Here is a 22,244-nt window from a genome sequence, read left to right on the forward strand (position 1 = left end):
TTAAGGCTCGCTTTGTGACCCACTATGTGGTCTATTTTGGAGAAGGTTCCATGAGGTCCTGAGAAGAAGGTAAATTCTTTTGTGTTTGGGTGTAATGTTCTGTAAATGTCTGTTAGGTCCATTTGATTCATGACCTCTGTAAGAGACATTGTTTCTTTGTTTAATTTCTGTTTAGTTGACCTGTCCTTTGTTGAGAGTGGGGTGTTGAAGTCTCCCACTATTAATGTGTGGGGATCTATATGTGCTTTAAATTTTATCAATGTTTCTTTCACAAATGTGGGTGCCCTTGTATTTGGGGCATAGATGTTCAGGATTGTGATGTCTTCCTGGTGGAATTTTCCCTTGATGAGTATGAAGTGTCCTTCCCCATCTCTTTTTATTAATTTTGGTTGAAAGTCTATTTTATCAGATATTAGAATGGCTACTCCTGCTTGCTTCTTGGGTCCGTTTGCTTGGAAAGATGTCTTCCAACCATTTACCCTCAGGTAATGTCTATCTTTGTGTCTTAGGTGTGTTTCTTGTATGCAACAGATTGCTGGGTTTTGTTTACATATCCATTCTGTTAATCTGTGTCTTTTTATTGGAGAGTTGAGTCCATTGATGTTGAGAGAGATTAATGACCAGTGGCTGTTAGATCCTTTGATTTTGATGTTGGCTGTGGTCATCAGGTTGTGTGCTTGGTTGCTTTTTCTTTTACTGATGTGAGGTTATTTATTTCCTGTGTTTTCTTGGATTTAGCTAGTTTTCCTGGGTTGTGTTTTCCCTTCTAGTGTCTTCTGTAATAATGCTGGATTTGTTTGTAGGTATTGTTGAAATTTGTTTTTGTCATTGAATATCTTGTTTTCTCCATCTATGAGGACTGAGAGTTTTGCGGGGTATAGTAGCCTGGGCTGACATCTGTGTTCTCTTAGGGTCTGCATGATATCCGTCCAGGCCCTTCTGGCTTTCATAGTCTCTGTTCAAAAGTCAGGTGTGATTCTAATGGGTTTGCCATTATATGTTACTTGGCCTTTTTCCCTTGCAGCTTTTAGTATTTTTTCTTTGTTCTGTATACTTACTGTTTTGATTATTATGTGGCAGGAGGATTTTCTTTTCTGGTCAAATTTGTTGGGTGTTCTGTAGGCCTCATGTATTCTAATTGGCCTCTCCTTTAGCTTGGGGAAATTTTCTTCAATGATTTTGTTGAAAATATTTGCTGGGCCTTGGAGAAGGGAGTCTTCTTTTTCCTCTATACCTATCATTCTTAGGTTTTGTCTTTTCATATTGTTTTGCATTTCTTGGACAGTCTGTGACAGGAATTTTTCGGATTTAACATTTTTTTTTTGACAGATACATCGATTTCTTCCATTGTATCTTCTACACCTGAGATTCTTTCTTCCATCTCTTGTAGTCTGTTGGTTATGCTTACCTCTGTAGTTCCTGTTTTCTTCCCTAGATTCTTCCTTTCCATTATTTCATCCATTTGTGTTTTCTTTAATTTTTCCAATTCTATCTTCAGGTCTTGAGTTGTTTTGTTTACTTCCTTCACCTGTCTGATTGTACTTTCCTGTTTTTCTTTTAGTTCCTTCAGCTCTGTTTCTTTTATTTCATTCAGTGCTTTAAGCATTTCCTTTCTAATGGCCATAAACTGTTTGGCTGCAGCTTCCTCTATTTCTTTATGGATGGCAATATTCTGTTTGAGTTTATCTTCCTCTATATCTTTACGTATCTTATTTGTTTCCTCTGTTATCATCTTCATGAGCAAAGTTGTTAGGTCATCTTCTTGGATTTCAGTTATGCTGGGGTGTCCAGGGCTACTTGCCCCTGGGTAACTGGGTTCTGAAGATGCCATATTGCTCTGTCTTTTGTTGCTTGAGCTTTTACGCTGGCCTCTACCCATTGTGGTATCTTAGGTGTTTGGGGTTATTTTCTGGTGGTTCCTGGGGATCCTGTGGTGGAGAGAATCCCCTTTGCAGAAAGCTGGTTTTTCCTGAAGGATGTCTTCTCAGCTTTTTGGGTATAGTCCCTGGATGGCTGGTGTTTTTTCAGGAGTTGCTCACCTCAGGGATATGGACCTGAGTGGTAACTGTGGTCTTTGTTAGTCGAGAGGGTTCTCCTCTCACCCAGGGAAGTCCTGAGGGCAGCTGCCCTGTTTTTGGGTTTCTTGTTGTATATTTAATGATCAGCTGCTGTGACCCAGTTGGACATCAGGGGTGCAGCAAGTGTTTGTGCCTGTGTCTGGAGCACAGCTGAGTGATGGCGCCTTGGCCCCACTAGTCTGCTAGACTTTTTCTAGGGAAGGATTGGGTGATTTATGTCAGTACAGTTTCCTTCCTTCCCGGTGGATTCTCTGGAGACACGGACTCCCAGTGTCTTTTTTTGCCCTGGTGCACACTGCTCAGTGTCCACCAGCTGGCTGGCCGCAGAAACTGCCTGTACCTGGAGCACAGCTATGTGATGGCAGCTCAGTCTCTGCCAGCTGTCTGGTGCGCAGAAACTGCCTGTGTCTGCCTTTGCAGCCTTAGGGAACCTGGGTGCCTCCCTAAGCTGAGTAATTTTCCGGGGACCTTTTCAAGTTGGGGGTGTCGGCTGAGTGCTCTGAGATCAGACCAGCCGTTTCCCTCCCTGTGTGTTTGCACCAGACAGTGAAACTCATTCGCTGGTGCCCTGGTGCCCACAGTTCTATCTCAGGCGGCGAGTCAGGCGCGCAGGCAGGCAGGGCTCTGTGCCGGAACCTGGGTCCCCGGCTCTGGCTCCGGGCTGGCTCCTGGGGTGCCCGTGGAACTCGAGTCTTTTCCAGGGGATGTCTGGGTGACCTAAGGCCGGTCCCAGTCGTTTCCTGTACTCTGGGGTTATCTCTCGACTGAAAATTCTAGTCTCTGATAGTGTGGTGCGTACGGTTCAGTCTGGGACCGTGACCAGAGACACTGGCTTGTGGCTCTGGGCTGGGGCTGGGGCTGGCGGCTGGCAGCCAAGCGTCTGGCGGAACCGGGGTCTCTTCCGCGGTTTAGCTGGGTGAGTTAAAAGCTGATTGAATCCCCCACCGTGGGGTATCCTCTCACCTGGGAAACACAATGACTGTGTTTTATGGCCGTGAGTTCTGATTACTGGTCACTGTGCTGATCCTGCTGCTGCTGCTCAGAATGAGAGTCCTCCCGGCGCTGCCATCTTGCCTTAATTAACATTTTAAAACTGAAGAAATGACATTTGATAGGAGAAAACTATTCAAGAGAAGATAACTCAGCCAGAAGAGCAAGGAAATAAATTTTGGGATAGATGTTAAAAGTATGATTTATTGTTATATGTCTGATTTCTGTTCTATTGTAATATTTCTAGTGCATTTCCTCAGAGCTATGACAAATTTATATGAACTCCTGAAAGTTGTCTTTATGAGGCAAAAACATAAAAACTCATGACACATCTCACAAAGTAATTTTCTTAGTAATTTTCTGTGAATACATGTGTCAGCCTCCAAAGTACCATTTCTACACTTTTCACAATGGTAGGATTTTTAACATACTTTCATTTATGTGTTGTTATAAAATTCATGTGGAATGTACCCTTGTTCATTCAAATGCTGATTTCTCTATCTGGTTTCAATCAGGACATTGCTTTGTGATGCTTATTCTAAGCATCATCTCTCTGAAGTTTGTGTAAACATGCCACCATTTGTTCTCTGTATTGTCAATAGAACCACCAGCTCCAATGCTAAGCAATGGAGAGAATTGAGTGGGACATCCTGGTCCAAAGGGGGGGAGAAGGAAGCCAGTAAGAAAGTAAGAGCAGAGGTCTGCAGGACAGGACTTGGAATCACATAGAGCAATGAACCGGACCTAAGATATGACTAAAAGCAAGTATAATTGGTAAAATCTGAATGGTAGGAAACTATGCGGGCTTGGAGGTATAGGATGGAGTAACTATTGCCCAGCATTGTCCTCTTGGTTCATTAAATAAACCCCAGTCTCTGTGTGGTGATTTGGGTATGCAGCTGGTTTAGGAATAACCACTACTTAACTAAAAGGTAAATCGATAATAAATATTATTAACCCACAAAACTTACGCAAGTGTCATTTGGAATAATTTTCATTTACGTTAGTGGATAAAAGTTTCTTAAATTTCGATTGGCATTTATTTCTAGAATCTTGACTTTTGTTTTCTTCAGCTGTAAATTGCAATTACAGCACCTTCCTGTATTTGAGAGCTAATGCTGATGATAATAGATAGAACAAACTCAATTTGCAATACAAGAGTAGGAGGCCTAACTCTTTATTTTTTAATTTTATTTTTTAATTTTATTTTTTCATTAGTTACATTTTGTTAATTCTGTATCCCAGCTGTATCCCTCATTTTCTCCCCAACCCCACTCTCCCTCCCTCATCTCCTCCCTGCCCCTTTCCAAGTCCACTGATAGGGGAGGACCTCCTCCCCTTTCATATGACTCCCTTTTGTCAGGTATTTTCAGGACTGGCTGCAAAGTCCTCCTCTGTGGCCTAACAGTACTGCTCCTTCCTTGGGAGGTGGGGAGGTCAAAGAGCTAGTCATTGAGTTCCTGTTAGAAATAGTCCTTGTTCCCCTTACTATGGGAAACCAATTGATTACTGAGCTATCACAGGTCACATCCAGGGAGAGGTTCTAGGTTTTTTCCTCTCATGGTCTTTGGTTGAGTGTCCATCTGAGAAAAGACCCTGTGCCCAGATATGTTTGGTCCTTGTGGAGCTCTATCCTTTCCACATCAAACTCCCCTTCTTTCATATGATTCTCTGCACTCTGCTGAGGGTTTGGTTATGAGTCTTAGTATCTACTTTGGAACACTGCTCGGTAGAGTCTTTCAGATGCTTTCTGCTGTAGACTCCTGTCATACCTTCAATGCATATCCCATTTGTCTTTCTAAATGAGGATTGATCATCTTACCCCGTGTCTGCTTTCTTGATTATCTTCCTTAGGTGTATAAATTTCATTATGTTTATCATATCTTTTAGGTCTATATAAGCGAGTATATTCTATGTTTGTCTTTTTCCTCCTGGGATACTTCACTCAGAATGATCTTTTCTAGATCCCACCATTTGCCTGCAAATTTCATGATTTCCTCTTTTTTGATTGCTGTGTAGTAGTATTCCATTGTGTAAAAATACCACAATTTCTGTACCCATTCCTCCGTTGATGGACAGCTGGGTTGTTTCCAGGTTCTGGCTATTACAAATAAAGTTGCTACAAACATGGTTGAGCAAATGTCCTTTTTGTGTACTTGAGCAAATTTTGGGTATATGCCTAGCAGTGGTATAGCTGGGTCTTGAGGAAACACTATTCCTAATTGTCTGAGGAAGCACCAGATTGACTTCCAAAGTGGTTGTACCAGTTTACATTCCCACCAGCAATGAAGGAGGGTTCCCCTTTCTTCACAACCTCTCCAGCATGTGTTGTCACTTGAGTTTTTCATCTTGGCCATTCTGATGGGTGTAAGGTGAAATCTCAGGGTTGTTTTGATTTGCATTTCCCTAATGGCTAATGACATTGAGCGTTTCTTTAAGTGTTTCTCTGCCATTCTATATTCCTCTACAGAGAATTCTCTGTTTAGCTCTGTTCCCCATTTTTTAATTGGATTCCTTGGTTTGTTGCTTTTCAGCTTCTTTAGTTCTTTATATATACTGGATATTAGCCCTCTGTCAGATAGAGTTGTTGAAGATTCTTTCCCAATCTGTAGGCAGTCATTTTGTTTTGATGACGGTGTCCTTTGCTTTATAGAAGCTTTTCAGTTTCATGAGGTCCCACTTATTGATTGCTGCTCTTAAAGCCTGTGCTGTTGGAGTTCTGTTCAGGAAGTTGTCTCCTGTGCCAATGAGTTCTAGGCTGTTCCCCACTTTTTCTCCTAACAGATTTAGTATCTGGTTTTATGTTGAGGTCTTTGATCCACTTAGAATTTAGTTTTGTGCAGGGTGATAAATGTGGATCTATTTTCATTTTTCTGCATGTAGACATCTAATTAGACCAGCACCATCAGTTGAAGATGCTATCTTTTTTCCATTGAATGGTTTTGGCTGCTTTGTCAAAAATCGAGTATTCATAGGTACATGGGTTTATTTCTGGGTCTTCTATTCAGTTCCATTGATCCTCCTTTCTATTTCTATGCCAATACCATGCAATTTTTATTACTATTGCTCTGTAGTACAGCTTGAGATTGGGGATGGAGATACCTCCAGATGATCTGTTGTTGTACAGGGTTGTTTTGGAGATTCTGGGTTTTTTGTTTCTCCATATGAAGCTGAGAATCTTTTTTTTAAGGTCTGAAAAGAATTGAGTTGGTATTTTGATGGGAATTGCGTTGAATCTGTAGATTGCTTTTGGCAGTATGGCCATTTTCACAATGTTAATCCTACCAATCCATGAGCACGGGAGATCTTTCCATCTTCTGAGATCTTCTTCAATTTCTTTCTTGAGAGACTTGAAGTTTTTCTCAAACAGGTCTTTCACTTGTTTGGTTAATGTCACCCCAAGGTACTTTATATTATTAGTGGCTATTATGAAGGGTGTTGTTTCCCTAATTTCTTTCTCAGACCTTTTGTCTTTTGTGTACAGGAGGGCTTCTGATTTTTTTTTAGTTGATTTTGTATCCTGCCACTTTGCTGAAGGTGTTTATCAGCTGAAGGAGTTCTCTGGTTGAATTTTTGGGGTCACTCATGTATACTATGATATCATCTGTGAATAGTGACACTTTGACCTCTTCGTTTCCAATTTGTATCCCCTTGATCTCCTTTAGTTGTCTTATTGCTCTGGCTAGGACTTCAAGTACTATGTTGAAGAGGTATGGAGAGAGTGGGCAGCCTTGTCTTGTCCCTGATTTCAGTGGGATTGATTTGAGTTTCTCTCCATTGAATTTGATGTTGGCTGTAGGCTTGCTGTAGATTGTCTTTACTATGTTTAAGTATGTGCCTTGTATCCCTGATCTCTCCAAGACTTTAAACATGAATGGGTGTTGGACTTTGTCAAATGCTTTTTCGGCATCCAAGGAGAAGATCATGTGGTTTTTCTCCTTCAGTTTGTTTATGTGGTGGATTACATTGATGGATTTTCGTATGTTGAACCACCCTTGCATGCCTGGGATGAAACCTACTTGATCATGGTGGATGATATCTTTGATGTGTTCTTGGATTCGGTTTGCAAGTATTTTATTGAGTATTTTTGCATCAACATTCATAAGAGAGATAGGTCTGAAGTTCTCTTTTTTGTTGGGTTTTTGTGTGGTTTGGGTATCAGGGTGACTGTCACTTTATAGAATGAGTTTGGTAGTGTTCCTTCTGTTTCTATTTTGTGGAATAGTTTGAGGAGAATTGGTATTAGCACTTCTTTGAAGGTCTGGTAGAATTCTGCGCTGAAACCATTGGGCCCAGGGCTTTTTTTTGGAGGGGAGACTATTAATGACTCCTTCAATTTCCTTGGGGGATATAGGGTTATTCAGTCTTTCTACCTGATCTTGACTTAATGTTGGTATATGGAATCTATCAAGAAAATTGTCCATTTCATTTAGATTTTCAAATTTTGTGGCATATAGGCTTTTGTAGTATGACCTAATGATTGTTTGGATTTCTTCAGTGTCTGTAGTTATGACCCCCTTTTAATTTCTGATTTTGCTGATTTGGATAGTTTCTCTCTGCTTTTTAGTTAGCTTAGCTAAGTGTTTGTCTATCTTGTTGATTTTCTCAAAGAATCAGCTTTTTGTTTCATTGATTCTTTGAATAGTTTTATTTGTTTCTAATTGATTGATTTCAGCCCTGAGTTTGATTATTTCCAGCCTTCTGCTCCTCTTGGGTGTATCTGCTTCTTTTTTTTCTAGGGTTTTCAGTTGGGCCAATAAGTTACTTGTATGTGATGTTACAAATTTCTTCTTGAAGGCACTTAGTGCTATAAATTTTCCTCTGAGCACTGCTTTCCATGTGTCCCATAAATTTGGGTATGTTGTGCCTTCATTTTCATTGAGTTCTAGGAAGTCTAATTTCTTTCCTTATTTCTTCCTTAACCCAGCTGTCACTGAGTAACAAGTTGTTCAGTTTCCATGTGCGTGTAGGTTTTTGGTTATTTCCATTGTTGTTGATGTCCAGCTTTAGTCCATGGTGGTCTGATAGAATACAAGGGATTATCTCAATCTTTTTATATCTGTTGAGGCTTGCTTTGTGACCAACTATATGGTCTATTTTGGAGAAGGTTCCATGAGGTGCTGAAAAGAAGGTGCACTCTTTTGAGTTTGGGTGGAATGATCTGTAGACATCTATTAGGTCCATTTGATTTAGGGACTCTGTAAGTGCTTTTATTTCCCAATTTGTTTTCTGTCTAGTTGATCTGTCCCTTGGTGAGAGTGGGGTGTTGAAGTCATCCACTATTAGGGTATTGCAATCAATGTGTGGTTTAAGCTTTAATAATTTTTCATTTATGAATGTAGGTGCTCTTGTATTTGGGGCATAGATGTTTAGAATTGTGATGTCTTCTTGGTGAATTTTTCCTTTGATGAAAATGTAGTGCCCCTCTATGTCTTTTTTGATTAGTTTTGGTTGAAAATCTATCTTATTAGATATTAGGATAGCCACTCCTGCTTGTTTTTTGGGTCCATTTGCTTGAAAAACTGTTTTCCAGCCTTTTACTCTGACGTAATGTTTATCTTTGTTGCGTAGTTGTGTTTCTTGGATGCAGTAGAATGTTGGTTCCTGTTTCCGCACCCATTCTGTTAGTCTGTGTCTTTTTATTGGAGAGTTGAGTTCATTGATGTTGATAGATAATAATGACCATTGAATGTTATTTCCTATTATTGTGGAGTTGGAGATGTTACTGTGAATCATTGCTTGTTTGCTTTTGATTTTTGTTGGAAATTATCTTTAACCTATATTTTCTTGGGTGTATTTGTTTTCATTGGATTGGAATTTTCCTTCTAGTATCTTCTGTAGGGCTGGGTTGCTGTTCAAATATTATTTAAATTTAGTTTTGTCGTGGAATATTTTATTTTCTCCATCTATGGTGATTGAAAGCTTTGCTGGGTAAAGTAGTCTAGGTTGGCATCTGTGGTCCCTTAGGGCCCGCATGATATCTCCCCAGGCCCTTCCGACTTTCATAGTTTCTGATGAGAAGTCCGGTGTGATTCTGATAGGTTTGCCTTTATATGTTACTTGGCCTTTTTCCCTTGCTGCTTTTAGTATCCTTTCTTTGTTCTGTAGATTAGGTGTTTTGACTATGATGTGGCTTGAGGAGTTTCTTCTCTGGTCTAGTCTATTTGGTGTTCTGTAAGCCTCTTGTATGTTTGTGGACATCTCTTTCTTTAAGTTGGGAAAATTTTCTTCTATGATTTTCTTGAAAATATGTTCTGGACCTCGTAGCCTGGACTCCTCTTCTTCTTCAATTCCTATTATTCTTAGATTTTGCCTTTTCATAGCGTCCTTGATTTCTTGGATGGTTTGTGTTTGGGATTTTTCTGATTTTATTTTTGCTTTAAGAGAAGTATCAATTTCTGTGAGTGTATCTTCAGCACCCGAGATTCTCTCTTCCATCTCGTATTCTTTAGTGATGCTTACCTTTGTGATTCCTTCTTTTTTCTCTAAGTTCTTCAGTTCCAGGGTTTTCTCGGTTTGTGTTTTCTTTATTGATTCTAATTCTGTTTTCATGTCTTGCAACATTTCCTTCATCTGTTTGAGTGTGGATTCCTGTGTCTCCAAGATGGTCTCTATTTTTTTGTTTGTTTCCTCTCTTAGTGCCTCTGCTTCTGCCTCCAATTGTTTGGCTATATTTACATGTGTTTCTTTAAGAGCTTCTTCGTTCACTTTGTTTTTCTTTGTTTCTATTTGGGAGGCCAAGTCTTTAAGGGATTTTTTTTTTATCCTCTTTAACTGTTTGAATCTCTATGAATATTTCTCTGAGAGATTTGTTGGTTTCCTCTTTGTGGGCCTCAAATAACTGGATAATCATAGCTTTAAAATAATTTTCTTGTTTTTCTGCTGAGTTGGAGTGTCCAATAATTTTGGAGGTTGCCAGTGAAACCATGATATCTTGATTTGTGTTGGTTGTGTTCTTTTGCCGACCTCTGGCCATTTGGTTATCCGCAGTGTTCACTGTCTATTCCTGGATTCTGCAGGTCAGACTGGTTTTTCTCTGGTATCTGGAAGAGGCCTAACTCTTATCTACTTAATACAATTGTTGCATTTTATTAGACCAATACTATTATTGGTTCAAGAGCTTGAACAGATACAATTTAACCTTGATACATTGCATTGATGTTACCATCTTCCACTCTATGATGGAGCTCTACTTACCAAAGTCTGGTAACTATTTAAGGAACAACTCACAATGTGCAAGGTAGGCGGAGATGCCATTATGTACCCTTTTAATTAAGTTTTATACCAGCTCTCTGAGGCCAAAGTTATCTTTATTTTATAGAGAGAAACAATGAGAAAGAAAGATAAAATTGTCTCTACTTATACAGCTTCTAAATGGCAGAACAGGATTTACACTTAAGTTTTATACTTGTTTTGGAAACCCAAAACTGTTACCATTGTACTAGCTTGTTCTAAATATGCTCTGGCAGAAAACACCAATAAATCTCATGGATGGAACTGCATCTACGGCATCCATGAATGAGTCAAGATCTCAAAAAAAGCCAAGCTAGAGTATTGGTAGGACTTAGTAGCCCATTATGTAGTGAAGTGCAATGATTATAAACTTACTGACATTCATCTCCACATGTTAAAGCAGAAGTATAAAACTGGATTATCTTGAAAATTTCTCTGAACATTAACTTTTCCTGGATCTATAATCAATAGACTCTGATCTGTTTTTTAATTAAGAGGAGTGTGGTAGTTTCCTTTTATAACAGTATTGGTCATCTGCTATCTATCTATCCAAATAGAACAACCCATGTCAAACATTCAAGACAGTGCCTGGATCATAGGAACATGTTCATGATTGAACATGTGTTCATCATCACGTTGTCATTATAAAAGGGCAAAATTTATTGGTAGTAATATCCTGGTAGCAAAATATCCATTTCATAACTAAAATTCATCCTATCATATATCGTGATACTGTTGATATAACCAAAGTGGCAATTAGTAGCATGGGTATAAAGGGCAGAGAACTCATCACTAACTGACAAAATTACCCCAGCTATGTACAAGAAAATAACATTCCATGCTTATTGCATTGTGACCATAATCATGATGAGGGGTTTGAAGAGCAATAGTGGAAACACAATTGTCATCACACGTTAGCATAAGACACTTGGAAACCTCTACCGTCTTAATCTTTGACGGAGCACCACTTTCAGAACTCTTGAGCCTAACTGTCAAACCTTTGCCACAGTGTGTTTAAGCCCCAGCTCCTCATGACAGGAACAACTAAATAGTGAGGAAGAAGATAGAATGGTCCTTAATGAACTAAAGGCAACAGTTCCTATAAAAATCGCAATCCCCCTCTCTCTGTGTGTATTTGTGTGTGTGTGTGTGTGTGTGTGTGTGTGTGTGTGTATAATTAATAATCAATGTCTCCAATTTGTAATTGAAATTACGTTCTTTTGTGTGTAGCTTTCCCTATCACAGACATGATGTGAGAATCTTGCTTCCAAATAGATATTATATGCTTTTACGAAAGGGGATATTTCCACAGATAATCCTTCAGAGACTATGATTAAAGACCTAAAGTGGGAAGGGTACAAAATGATTCAAATGTAAAATAGAAATGCAAGCCAATTGATGGAATCAAAGAAGTATAGGTTTGTTTCTATTGGACTTTATGTTATACAAGAATTAAAATGCAGTCAGTTAGAACTCACTTCTGTATCTGGATGCTCAGAACAATAGGAGCCAAAGAGATTTTTAAAAAACATTTAGTGGGAATGGAGAATTGGCTCAGTGGTTAAGAGCGCTGTTGCTCTTGCAGAAGACTATTTTTTGATTCCCAACACCCAGATGGTGGCTCCCAATCATCTGTAACTCCAGTCCCAGGCAGGTTATTCAGTGCCCTCTTCTGATCTCCACAGGCAATAGGCATGCAAATGATGCACATACATGCATGCAGGCAAAAAACCTCTACACATAAGGTAAACTAAATAAATCTGTAAAAACTAAAGGCATGCAGTAACACTTGTTGAAGGCTGAAGGTGTAGTTCAATTGGTAAAGTGTACACTATGCATACATGAAAACCTATATTCCATTCCCAGCATGATATAAATAGTTTGAATAAATGGATTTGGAAATAACCATTTCGAATAAGGTAACTCAGCTCAGAAAAACAATTATTGTATGTTTATTCTCATATGTCTACATTGTCTTGGTTTTTTTTATATGTGCATCTCACTTGAAATAACATCTCATTTGGAATAAGAAATCATTAAAGTGCCATGATATATTATCAGAAGACAGAAGATATAAACAGCTATGTAATGATAGATATTAGAAGAGCAAGTGTGAAGTGGAGTTGGGAGTTAGATACAAGAGTCAAAGAAGGGATAACTAATCCTACAGACTTTCTGGACAAGTAATATGAAATAGTACCGATAGAGAAACTTCCTACAGTGTGTTATATATATATATATATACTATGTAACTTAAATAAACTTACTGTATATATAACTTATATATATAATATATAACTTAAGTAAAGTTACCCTCCAAAAGGGTGGCAATGATCCTAGTAGATACCACAGATTAACAAATAGAAAATTCAATGTCAGAAATAATTTACCTGTGTTGATGTTGTTAACCAGTGAGGTTCCATAGACTTACCAAATGTTACAGGTTATTTATCAATGCTACTGGTTACTTTCCATAACTTGACAGTATTTGAGAAAAGATCACATACTGAAGTTATAGGGAAAGACTGTGAAACCAAGAGAAAGTGGATGGCTGCAAGGGGGTGGTGTTCAGACAAAAGGGGCAGATATTTCTGTAAACGCACAACAGTTGTGATTCTATACCCAAGATCCGTGTAAGTGCAAGCAAGACAAAATTCCAGCATGGATGGAGAAGCTGGGCATGAAATCCCACTCCTAGCTGAAGAGCTACTTTCAATTGATACCTTCCAGGAGAGGGAGCGTTAGTTTCCTTTGAAGATGTAGGCACTAGTAGGCTCTAACACACTCTAGTGGATGGCCACACACTTAAGAGTGTGTTAGCAGCACTAATGTGTCTCTGGGTTTAAAACAATTTTACAGGAATAAAACTCTTGAGCCTCTGTAAGGAAAAGAGCATTGTCTTGTTTCTTACTATAGAACCAGATTCTAGAATTTGTATAAACGTGTAATTTTAGAATTGAAAATTAATGTAATAAATATGAAATGGATATGATACCTACTACCTTCAAAATCAATGAAGCATTTGATTTTTTTCTGAAAAACAGTTTCACCAGACAAAAACATATGAGTAAAACAAACATTTATGAGACAATCAATTTCTAACAATCTGTTCATACTATAAAATATATTTATCAAATACACCTTAAAGCAAAAGGCAGCTGACAAGGTTACAGAAGATAGGCAGCCCTGCAAATTTGGCCCTCGGCTTCTGCCGGCATCACTTTAACTGTGGGAAAGTTTTCCAAATCTGACAGTGCAAAAATTGTCCACCTGATGGCAGGCAGCCAAACATTTTCTTTCCCTTTGTGGCCACGAACAGATGGTTTATAGTTAAGTAGCTAATAAATCACAATCTATGTGTGCAAGAGGGTCCAACCACAAAGTGTTCGTTTTCTCTTATAATAGAAGCACTACTGCCAACAAGAGTTATTTAATCAAAACTTTTACGTGATTAGGTGTTGATGTGCTACTTCATTTTTCTTTTATAAGTTGTAGGTGTTGATTTTAACTCTTTCATATATTACCCATATATTCATATATGCACAAAGAGAAGAAGACAGCAAGGAAGAAAGAACAAAAGGAAAAGGGGGAAGAATGGGAGAAAGAAAAGAAGCAGAAGAGGAGGAAGAAGAAGGGGCGAGGAGAAAGACAAACTTACTGACTGATTGACAGGCAGCTAAAATACCTTGTAGCCTGGACCAATACAAATTCTGAAGTGGGAGGCCAGCAGGATGTACAATTAGGAAATGTTTTCAGCTCAGACCGCATCCTTATGAGCCAGAGATGCACACATGTTGCAGATGAAGTCTAAGGCAGTCTGCTAGGGAATCCCCTTAAGACTGTAAGACTTGTCAGAGACAGTCCCAGTTCTCCTTACTAGGGAATCCACTTGGACATTGAGCTGCCATGGGCTACCTCTGTGCAGGAGTTCTAGGTTATCTCCTTGAATGGTCCTTGGTTCAAGTATAAGTCTCAGAAAAGACCCCTGGGCCCAGATTTCTTTGGTTCTGGTCCTCTCCTTGTGCAGCTTCTGTCCCCTCCAGGTCTTTATATCTCCCCCTTCTTTCATAAGATTTCCTACACTCTGCCCAAAGTTTGGCTATGAGTCTCAGCATCTGCTTTGATACCCTGCTGGATAGGGTATCAAAGGCCCTCTGTAGGCTCTGCTGTCTCTGACATGAACTGAGTGGCTGGCTCTTTGAGCACCTTCTCCTGAACGGGAAGGGCAGCCTTACCAAACCACATAAGAAGACAATGCAGACAGTTCTGATGAGCCCTGATAGGCTAGGGTCAGATGGAAGGAGAGGAGGACCTCCGCTATCAGTGGACTGGGGGAGTAGCATGGGAGAGAAGGGAGGGAGGACAGAATTGGGAGTGGGTGAGGGAAGAGGCTACAGCTGGGATACAAAGTGAATAAACAGTAATAAATATAAAAAATAAACTTAAAAAAGAAGTGTATGCTAAATGTTAATACTTTATCAATAAATTTGCTAAAATTAATATATTATTTTAGTAAGGTATGTTATTAATTATGTTAGCACAACAAAAATGTAATTATCATAGTAAATTAAAAATTAAACTTTAATATGTAAAAAAACAGAAAGACGATAAAACTTGCTCTTTTCAATTCTTTAATGAGACAGAGTGAAACTCACCAGCATTGAAGACAATGAATTCCTTTAGAAAAAGTCACCAATATAAGTGTAAATTTTATTCATAAATACATTTACTGAACCACCCAGAATGAGGCTAGACCTTATTCCAGTCCCAGAAAAAAGCAGCTCATAAAACATGGTTTGTTTGGCCTGTTTGTTTGCTTGAGTTTTTGTTTTTCATGTTTATTTATTTGTTTCTCTTTTCTTTGCTTCAATATTCTTAGATTTGGAGTCACTATTGTTTCCATAGAGCTCTTCTCATTTAAAAAGAACTTAATAAACTGGAAAAGTCCCAAGCCCACTTACATCTTCCCCTCTGCCTCATTGGATAACCGAGTGCTCTCTGGTCCATCCCTGTACAAGAATGGAGATATTCTGGCTACCTGTCACAGACTGAGTAATATGTTGACAGGTTCTGTAAACAAAAAGTCACATCAAAGCTATCAGTCTAAATTGTTTGCACAGCAAAGGTCTTACCTCTTATGGGAACAATGAGAAAACAGAAAATGCTCCCAAGGGAGCTCATTTCAGGTGGAGAACTAACTGGCTTACTGGAATAAACAAAGCCCACAGTAGTCAAACAAGCTTATTAATAAAGTGAAAAATGATTTTAAGGCTTAAAAGGATCGTTGGTTGTTTTTGGTAATAAGTAGTTTTTAGTTTTATTTTTAATTTTGCAAATGTGTACTGTATTTATATCCACTGTCCCTTTTTGTCCTCCAACATCACCTCCTGTTACTGTTATTGTTATAGCATATAAAATATATTTGCCAAGAGAACAAGAATAGAGTAATTTTGAAGTACATAGAGCATGTGTTCATGTCTAATATCTGGCCTGTTAGGATTTCAGCATGCCCCTAGGTCTCCCCTAGCAAAGGAACTAGCTGTAGAGGAATTTCAGAGTGCAAATGAGCTGTGACAATTGAAGCAAAAATGAGTTTGTACTATGGAGCTATGAGAATCACCTGAGAATGACTGATGAGAGCTCACTGATTCCCCTCCTAGGGTGAATAGTCAGCATCCACGTGTGAACTGATGTGAGCTGCCGTGGAATGCTCATCATTCAGTTCTCACACGGCAGCTACTCCACTGACCCCTGAGCCAACTTCTGTGTCCCTCTGCAGAATGAACAGAGCTCCTCTTCCCAGTCTGTGCTTTGCTAGCTTAGTCCTTTGCAGGTCCTAGACAATATCAGACTCTTCTGAAATTTTACGCTTACAGAAATGCAAATTTTAATTTTAGAGAATTAGCCTTGCCTAGTGTCCCTCACAGATCAACAAGGTGATGCTATTCCTGGGTCAGCACCCATTGGATCTCAGCAGCCCTTTGAAGACTAGAAAGATGGAGTTGTACTAAAGTTGGGTCAGCTCTGTTGCTTTGAAAGCCAACTTCTCCAACAGTTCAGAAGGTCCTTTCTTACACAAGGTCACTTTTAAATGTCCATATCCTTCTGTGCTCCAGAACAGCAACTTAATACTAGGAATCACATTCGTGTTTGAAGCTTTTCTTTTGGGGGGGGTGAGGAGCTACTTTAGACATATAATAATCAATATCATTTCCTAATGGAAGCCAATACTATATGAATTTAAAAAAAAAACATTTGCACTATAAGTCATAAAACAAAGATCCATCATTGACTGTTGGAGTGTATCGCAGTATCTCAGTGGCATGCCAAAAAAAATCAAGACAATGCGATGTCCTGTTACCTCATTGATAGCAAACATGCATGCTCTTTACACAATCTAATCCATCTAATGCCAGACCAGTTTTGGTGCTTTCCCGGCTAGCTTTTGTACTTGTAGGTTTTGTTGTTTTGTTTCTGTTTTGTTTGTTAAGTTGGCATAGTCTAGACCTACCTGGGAAAGAGAAACCTCATTTAAGGAATCACCCCCATTAGTTTGTTTTGTGGGCAAGTCTGTGGTGCTTTTTCTTGATTAGTGATTGATGTGAGAGGGCCCAGTTCACTGAGGAAATTGTCACTACTGAGCTGGTCATCCTGGGTGCTTTAAGAAAGTAGGCTGTGCAAGCTTACAGAGTAAGTCAGTAAGCAGAACTCCTCCATTTCTTCTCCTTGGGATCCTGCTCTCAGGTTCCTTTCCTGAGGCTCTTCAGTGATAGACTGTAAGCTGGAAGGTAAAATTAACCATTTCCTCCCAAAGTTGTTTTGGTAATGATCATTATTACAGCAATTGAAAGCAAATGAAGGTAGTACTCCATATGAAAAGATATTTAAACCTTCAGTTTTATATTCCTCGAATTGGAGAGAAAAAGAACAGTTTCTCCAAAAATCCTGTGTGTGTGTGTGTGTGTGTGTGTAAATGATGGTTAATCTACTTGGTGCATCTTTGCACAGCCTTCAGTTCTATTCAAAATGTACAAAATCACTTTTATGAAGACTTTGCTCATACTACTTTTTGCTGCTTTCTCTAGGAATGCCCCAGTGGTGTTGTTAATGAAGAAACCTTCAAGGAGATTTACTCTCAGTTCTTTCCACAGGGAGGTAGGTACAAATGTGGACTTGTTAACATATTCTCAGACTTAGAGTTAGGCATGCAATCTTGAATTGGATTAAATCTTTCATTGTGTGGCTCTACATTTTTAATATTCATGTAAAATAATTAATGCACAGCATAGAAGCTCATAGAATTTCGAGTGCATTATAAAACTAAGCTACATTCACAACATTGAATCTCTAAAGGGCTATTTCTCAGTTTAATGCGAGTAATCCCATGTGCCCTGAATGATGACTGCTCTCACATGCACACTGCTTTTTGACCTTTATCAGGGGTCCTCAAAATGGCTTAAGGCTCTATCATGTTCATTGTGGTACTCATTTGATTTTCTCATCTCTCAAAATTAGGGCAAATGCAATTACCTTCAATTTACAGATGTGAAATCTGGGGCTTAGCGAAGTTAAATGATTCGATCAGGGTCACACATCATCTCAGTGGCAGATCTGGGTTATAACCTAGTTTTTTTGTATAGCTCTAGCTAGTCTACTTTATGTTATTTCCTTTTCCTTCCAGTAACTTCTTCCAGTAACCTGTCACCTGAAAAAAATGAGTAAAAATCAAGATATAATTTTAGATACAATAAAACTCAGGGTATTATGATGGGGCTGCCTACATGATAGAGGTGAGTGAAGAGATGTAGGTGGCATTGTGTCTCTTCCAACTTGTCTTTTGAGACCAGTGTGTGCTCAGCCAGAGCAAAAGGATGTGCCCTTCATCAAATATATATACACTAAAATCTAATTAGCAGAGGGACAATATTAATCAGAGTCAATGTAAAATATGACTTGGAAGATGTGGAGTTAAGAAGAGTACTATGGGAACCAGCTGTAGACATAATTAGATGTTCTGCTGAATCATGGACAATTAAAAAGGGGCTATTCCAGTAAATTGATCTGAGCTAACCCTGTAGACAATGCAGGAGGATCCAACGTATGCCTAGTTCTAGAATGCCTTATCCTCCTTCACTCAGCCCATTCCCTGTGATTTTTTCTATACATATGCAAATTAACGTTAAGAGGCAAATTCAGTTCTGAAAGATATTATAAGCTTATATCCAGCCTCATCATCTTCTCAGGAGCTTTCCTGTTCAGGGTGATGTCTTTCACCTTTAGAAGGCAGCAAAGAGCCCTCAGTCTAGGAAAATGGAATGTCAATAAAGAGAGAGCATAGTAACAAAGGTGGGAAGCTCATAGGATATTAGTAAGTAGCTGACTTGTATGGTATAAAAAGAGAGTAAAGCCTGGTGATAATGTCCAGAACTCTCATAAACAGGAGGTAATTTGTTACAAGAAGAATTGGGATATAATGATCTCAACTTTGAACAAGTTACATCTGAGCAGTCTGTGAACATTTAGTACCAATAAAAACCAATTAATAAAAAATTAATTAATTAAAAAAATCAGTAAAAATCTGAAGATCAAAAGAGAAGTCAGAGAAAATGACAGAGATTTGGAACTTATTAACAATGATGTAGTGAGCTGACCTACGTCGAGATTACTTGGAATGGGATGTTGATACAACGTGGACATCCTTGTGAGTCAAGCATGAGGGTCAGAGCACTGGAAGGAAATAAGTCCCTGAAGAAGAGCTGACATTAACTTCAGGTCCTCCAGGAATTCCAGGAAGACAAGGATATGAATCCATTCTCAGAATTTGACAGTATGGAGGACATGGAGATCATTGTTGAGCCGGCGCTGAACAACCTTCATGGGGGATGTCAGGTGTAGACAGAGCTCCAACTACAAAATGTAAGAGGGTAAATGGGAAGTATACAGAAAGGTAACAGTCAATAGGGAAAGCACTTGAAGACAGCTTGGCAGGGAAAGGAAAGAGGTTTGAAGAAAGCAGAAAAACAGTACGAGGCAGAGAAGGTAGAGGAGTTTGTTTTTTTTTTTAGTGTAACAAAGGCTAGAACTTTACATGCAAAGAAAGCTCTTGCAAAGAGAGAACTTTAGTAGCTTTCTTAATACAGAGTGCTTAGCACACATAGGATTCAAATCTCCAGGAATAGTCATAGAATAGAACCTGGCAAGGGCATAAATTATAGTGTAGGAAAATTTTACAGGAAGAGTTAAGGAGAATATCTAGCCCTGCAATTTAGCTCTCAAATCTCTTCTACACAGCAGGCAACTACTGTGGCCTCCTGTGCTTGTGGCCACAGTAGACTTTGCCATTTACACAGCTGTTACCTTTCTAAGACACTCATCACTTAAAACAACAAAACAAAACAATTGCCTGCCAAAGTAAGCTCAGAGTATCTGAACTGGCCCCTCTGGCTGATACCTTTTCTCCTGAACATGGTCAACTTACCTGTTAAAATACAGGCCAGATTGGGTCACAGTTCCTCCTGAAAGCTTCCAAAATGCAAAGTACGTGTCACAACATGCACTGCCATCATGGTCACTGCCACGCCCCCCCAGGGCATATTCTCTCTTCTCTCTTTCTCTCTCTATTTATCTCCTTCCCTCCCTCCTTCCCTCTCTCCTTTCCTCCTTCTACCTTCGACTTCCACAATCTCTCTTTCTCTTTCTATTCTAGCCATGTGCCCTTCTTGATATTTAACCCAAAGAGCAGTATCATCACATTGTTGCTTCTGGGCCCTAACTGAGCACACACATTCCTGGGACTAGGATTAAATTCTTCCCAGTGCACACTTCTTCTAATTGCTTACTATCTTTTCACATCATCAGAATGTCAGCTCCAAAGAAGAGAAAGTTTTCCACCATTTTGTTGACTGTTGTCTTCACAGTGAATAACAAAACTTGATACATACCTGTTGCATTAAAGCAATGTATGAACAAATGAAGGACTGAGGAAATAAAATGGTGAAGATACCATCTCACATGGTGGCTAGTATTTTGAGTAATAATTATAAAACTACCTCTGAAGTGTACCCATGTTAATTGTTAATGTTAATTGTTTCATATAAAAAACATGTTTTGTTTTGATGTGTAATCCATTTACTTTTGAGTATTTCAGTGATTTTAAGACAACTCTGTGCATTTGTTATCAAAAGTGAAGTTTAAGTAAAGGTTTTTTTTTTTTTTAAGAATTAAAATGCCAATAAACCAAAAGGATGCTTTCTTAGATGTATATAGATTTGTTGCAACAACAACTCTTCTACCCTTCGTGACTTCAATGCCGAGAAGAAGCATGCGCTATATCCACCTTTTCCAGTTTGGTTTCTCTTGCTGTGATAAAACACTCTTGACAAAAAAAAAAAAAAAAAGAGAGGAAAAGAGTTCATTTCTTCTTCTTACACCTCCAGGTCATATTTCATCATTGAGGAAATTCAGGTCAGGAACTCAAGGCAGCAGTTTAAAGCAGAAACTAGAAAGGAACACTGCTTACTGGCTTGCTCGAACATCTTTTTATATACATCCAGGCTCATCTTCCTAGGGATAGCACTGCCCACAGTGGATAGGATCCTCCTGTGTCAAATAGCAATTAAGAAGCGGACCTGAGCAATTCAACCCTCTTCCCAGGGTTCAGGTTGACAGCTGAGTCTAACTATGATACAACACATGCCACAGTTGTAGTGTTGTAATGAGCCCATTAATGAAAGAATAATTTGAGGTATAGATCAAAGAAAGAGGGCTTGCCTAGCATTTCTAAGGCCCTGAATTTGATCCCCAAAATTAAAATGAAAGAGAGAGAGAGGGAGAGAGAGAATATTTGGTACCATCTGTCTATCTGATTGCATGTATATGATGTAAAGCTAAATTACTTTAACATTTTTAAAGAAAGACCTTGTGTACTGTCTTTGTGTCTACCAACGTAAGAGCAGGTATAAATATCAAAGATTAAAAATGAATGGAAATCTTTGCTATTATTTATTTTTTAATGAAAGTTATTACATACTACAGCTTAGGTTGCACTCTACATTAAAATGCTAATTTTATTTGAAAGAGAATATTTTTGCATTAGAAGATGTCTACTTAAAGAGAGAAATCTACATTGCAAAGGATTCTTCTCACAAATCTGAAGGGATTTGAGGCAGAAAAATCACTTTCTGGCACTTAAAAATTCTTTGATTATTCCTGTTAATTGAATGCATAAATATAAAGGTACGTCACTGAAGACAATGAGATATTTCTAAGAATGATGACTTACCATTTAAAAATTAATACGATGCATGCAAATTACAGCTCACAGTGATGCCTGCAAAGGAAAAATGGTTTCAGGAAGAACACAATCTCCGATGGCAAGCAGATTCATATTGTAACTGTCTTCGTCTTCAATGGAATCAGCTTTTATTCTGGGTTGATAGTCTGATAGCAACAGGTTTCTCAAGTTATGAACAATAACAATGAAGTACCAATAAATCATCACATCTCACTATGTCCTACACAAAAATAAAATACTTTTTCTTATATCTAGAAGTCCCTGCATAATGTGTATTGTGTCAGCTTCCTGGCAGTTTACTGAGCAAGGAAGGCTTTTAGTGTTCTGAATGGATGTCAACATAGACATACTGAGGAGAGTTTCTTGCAGGCAGATAAAGAATGCTTAGCTTAAAGCAATAAGTTGGAGAAAGACTTGCTAGTGCAAGTGTGTGTTGCCGGGTTTCACTCTTTACAGTAGAAGGATTAAGTGTGTCACTCTAAGCACATAAAGCACTATAATATCTTGGGGGAAATGAAAGTTTCTAGACCAACTCTGCTTGTGTTACAGGAACATCAATTAGTAGATATTAAAGGGGTGAGTGAATAAGCTCAAGTCAGAATTACGTGCCCCAAAATATCCACTGGACAGCCATCATACACAAAGCACTT

The 22,244-nt window shown here is 38.7% G+C and overlaps 1 protein-coding gene across 6 annotated transcripts in view; it reads left to right on the forward strand.

The window, feature by feature from the left end:
• Nucleotides 1-22,244, forward strand: part of Kcnip4 (potassium voltage-gated channel interacting protein 4) — a 1,134,333-nt gene that overhangs the window by 1,089,455 nt on the left and 22,634 nt on the right. For all 6 annotated transcript variants that reach the window (XM_060365333.1, XM_060365337.1, XM_060365336.1 and 3 more), the window contains one exon: nt 17,387-17,456. In XM_060365333.1, coding sequence (XP_060221316.1) covers nt 17,387-17,456 — 70 coding nt within the window. The remainder of the gene's footprint in view (nt 1-17,386; nt 17,457-22,244) is intronic.

This window comes from Meriones unguiculatus, chromosome 12 (genome assembly GCF_030254825.1).
Source record: "Meriones unguiculatus strain TT.TT164.6M chromosome 12, Bangor_MerUng_6.1, whole genome shotgun sequence".
Lineage (NCBI taxonomy): Eukaryota > Metazoa > Chordata > Mammalia > Rodentia > Muridae > Meriones > Meriones unguiculatus.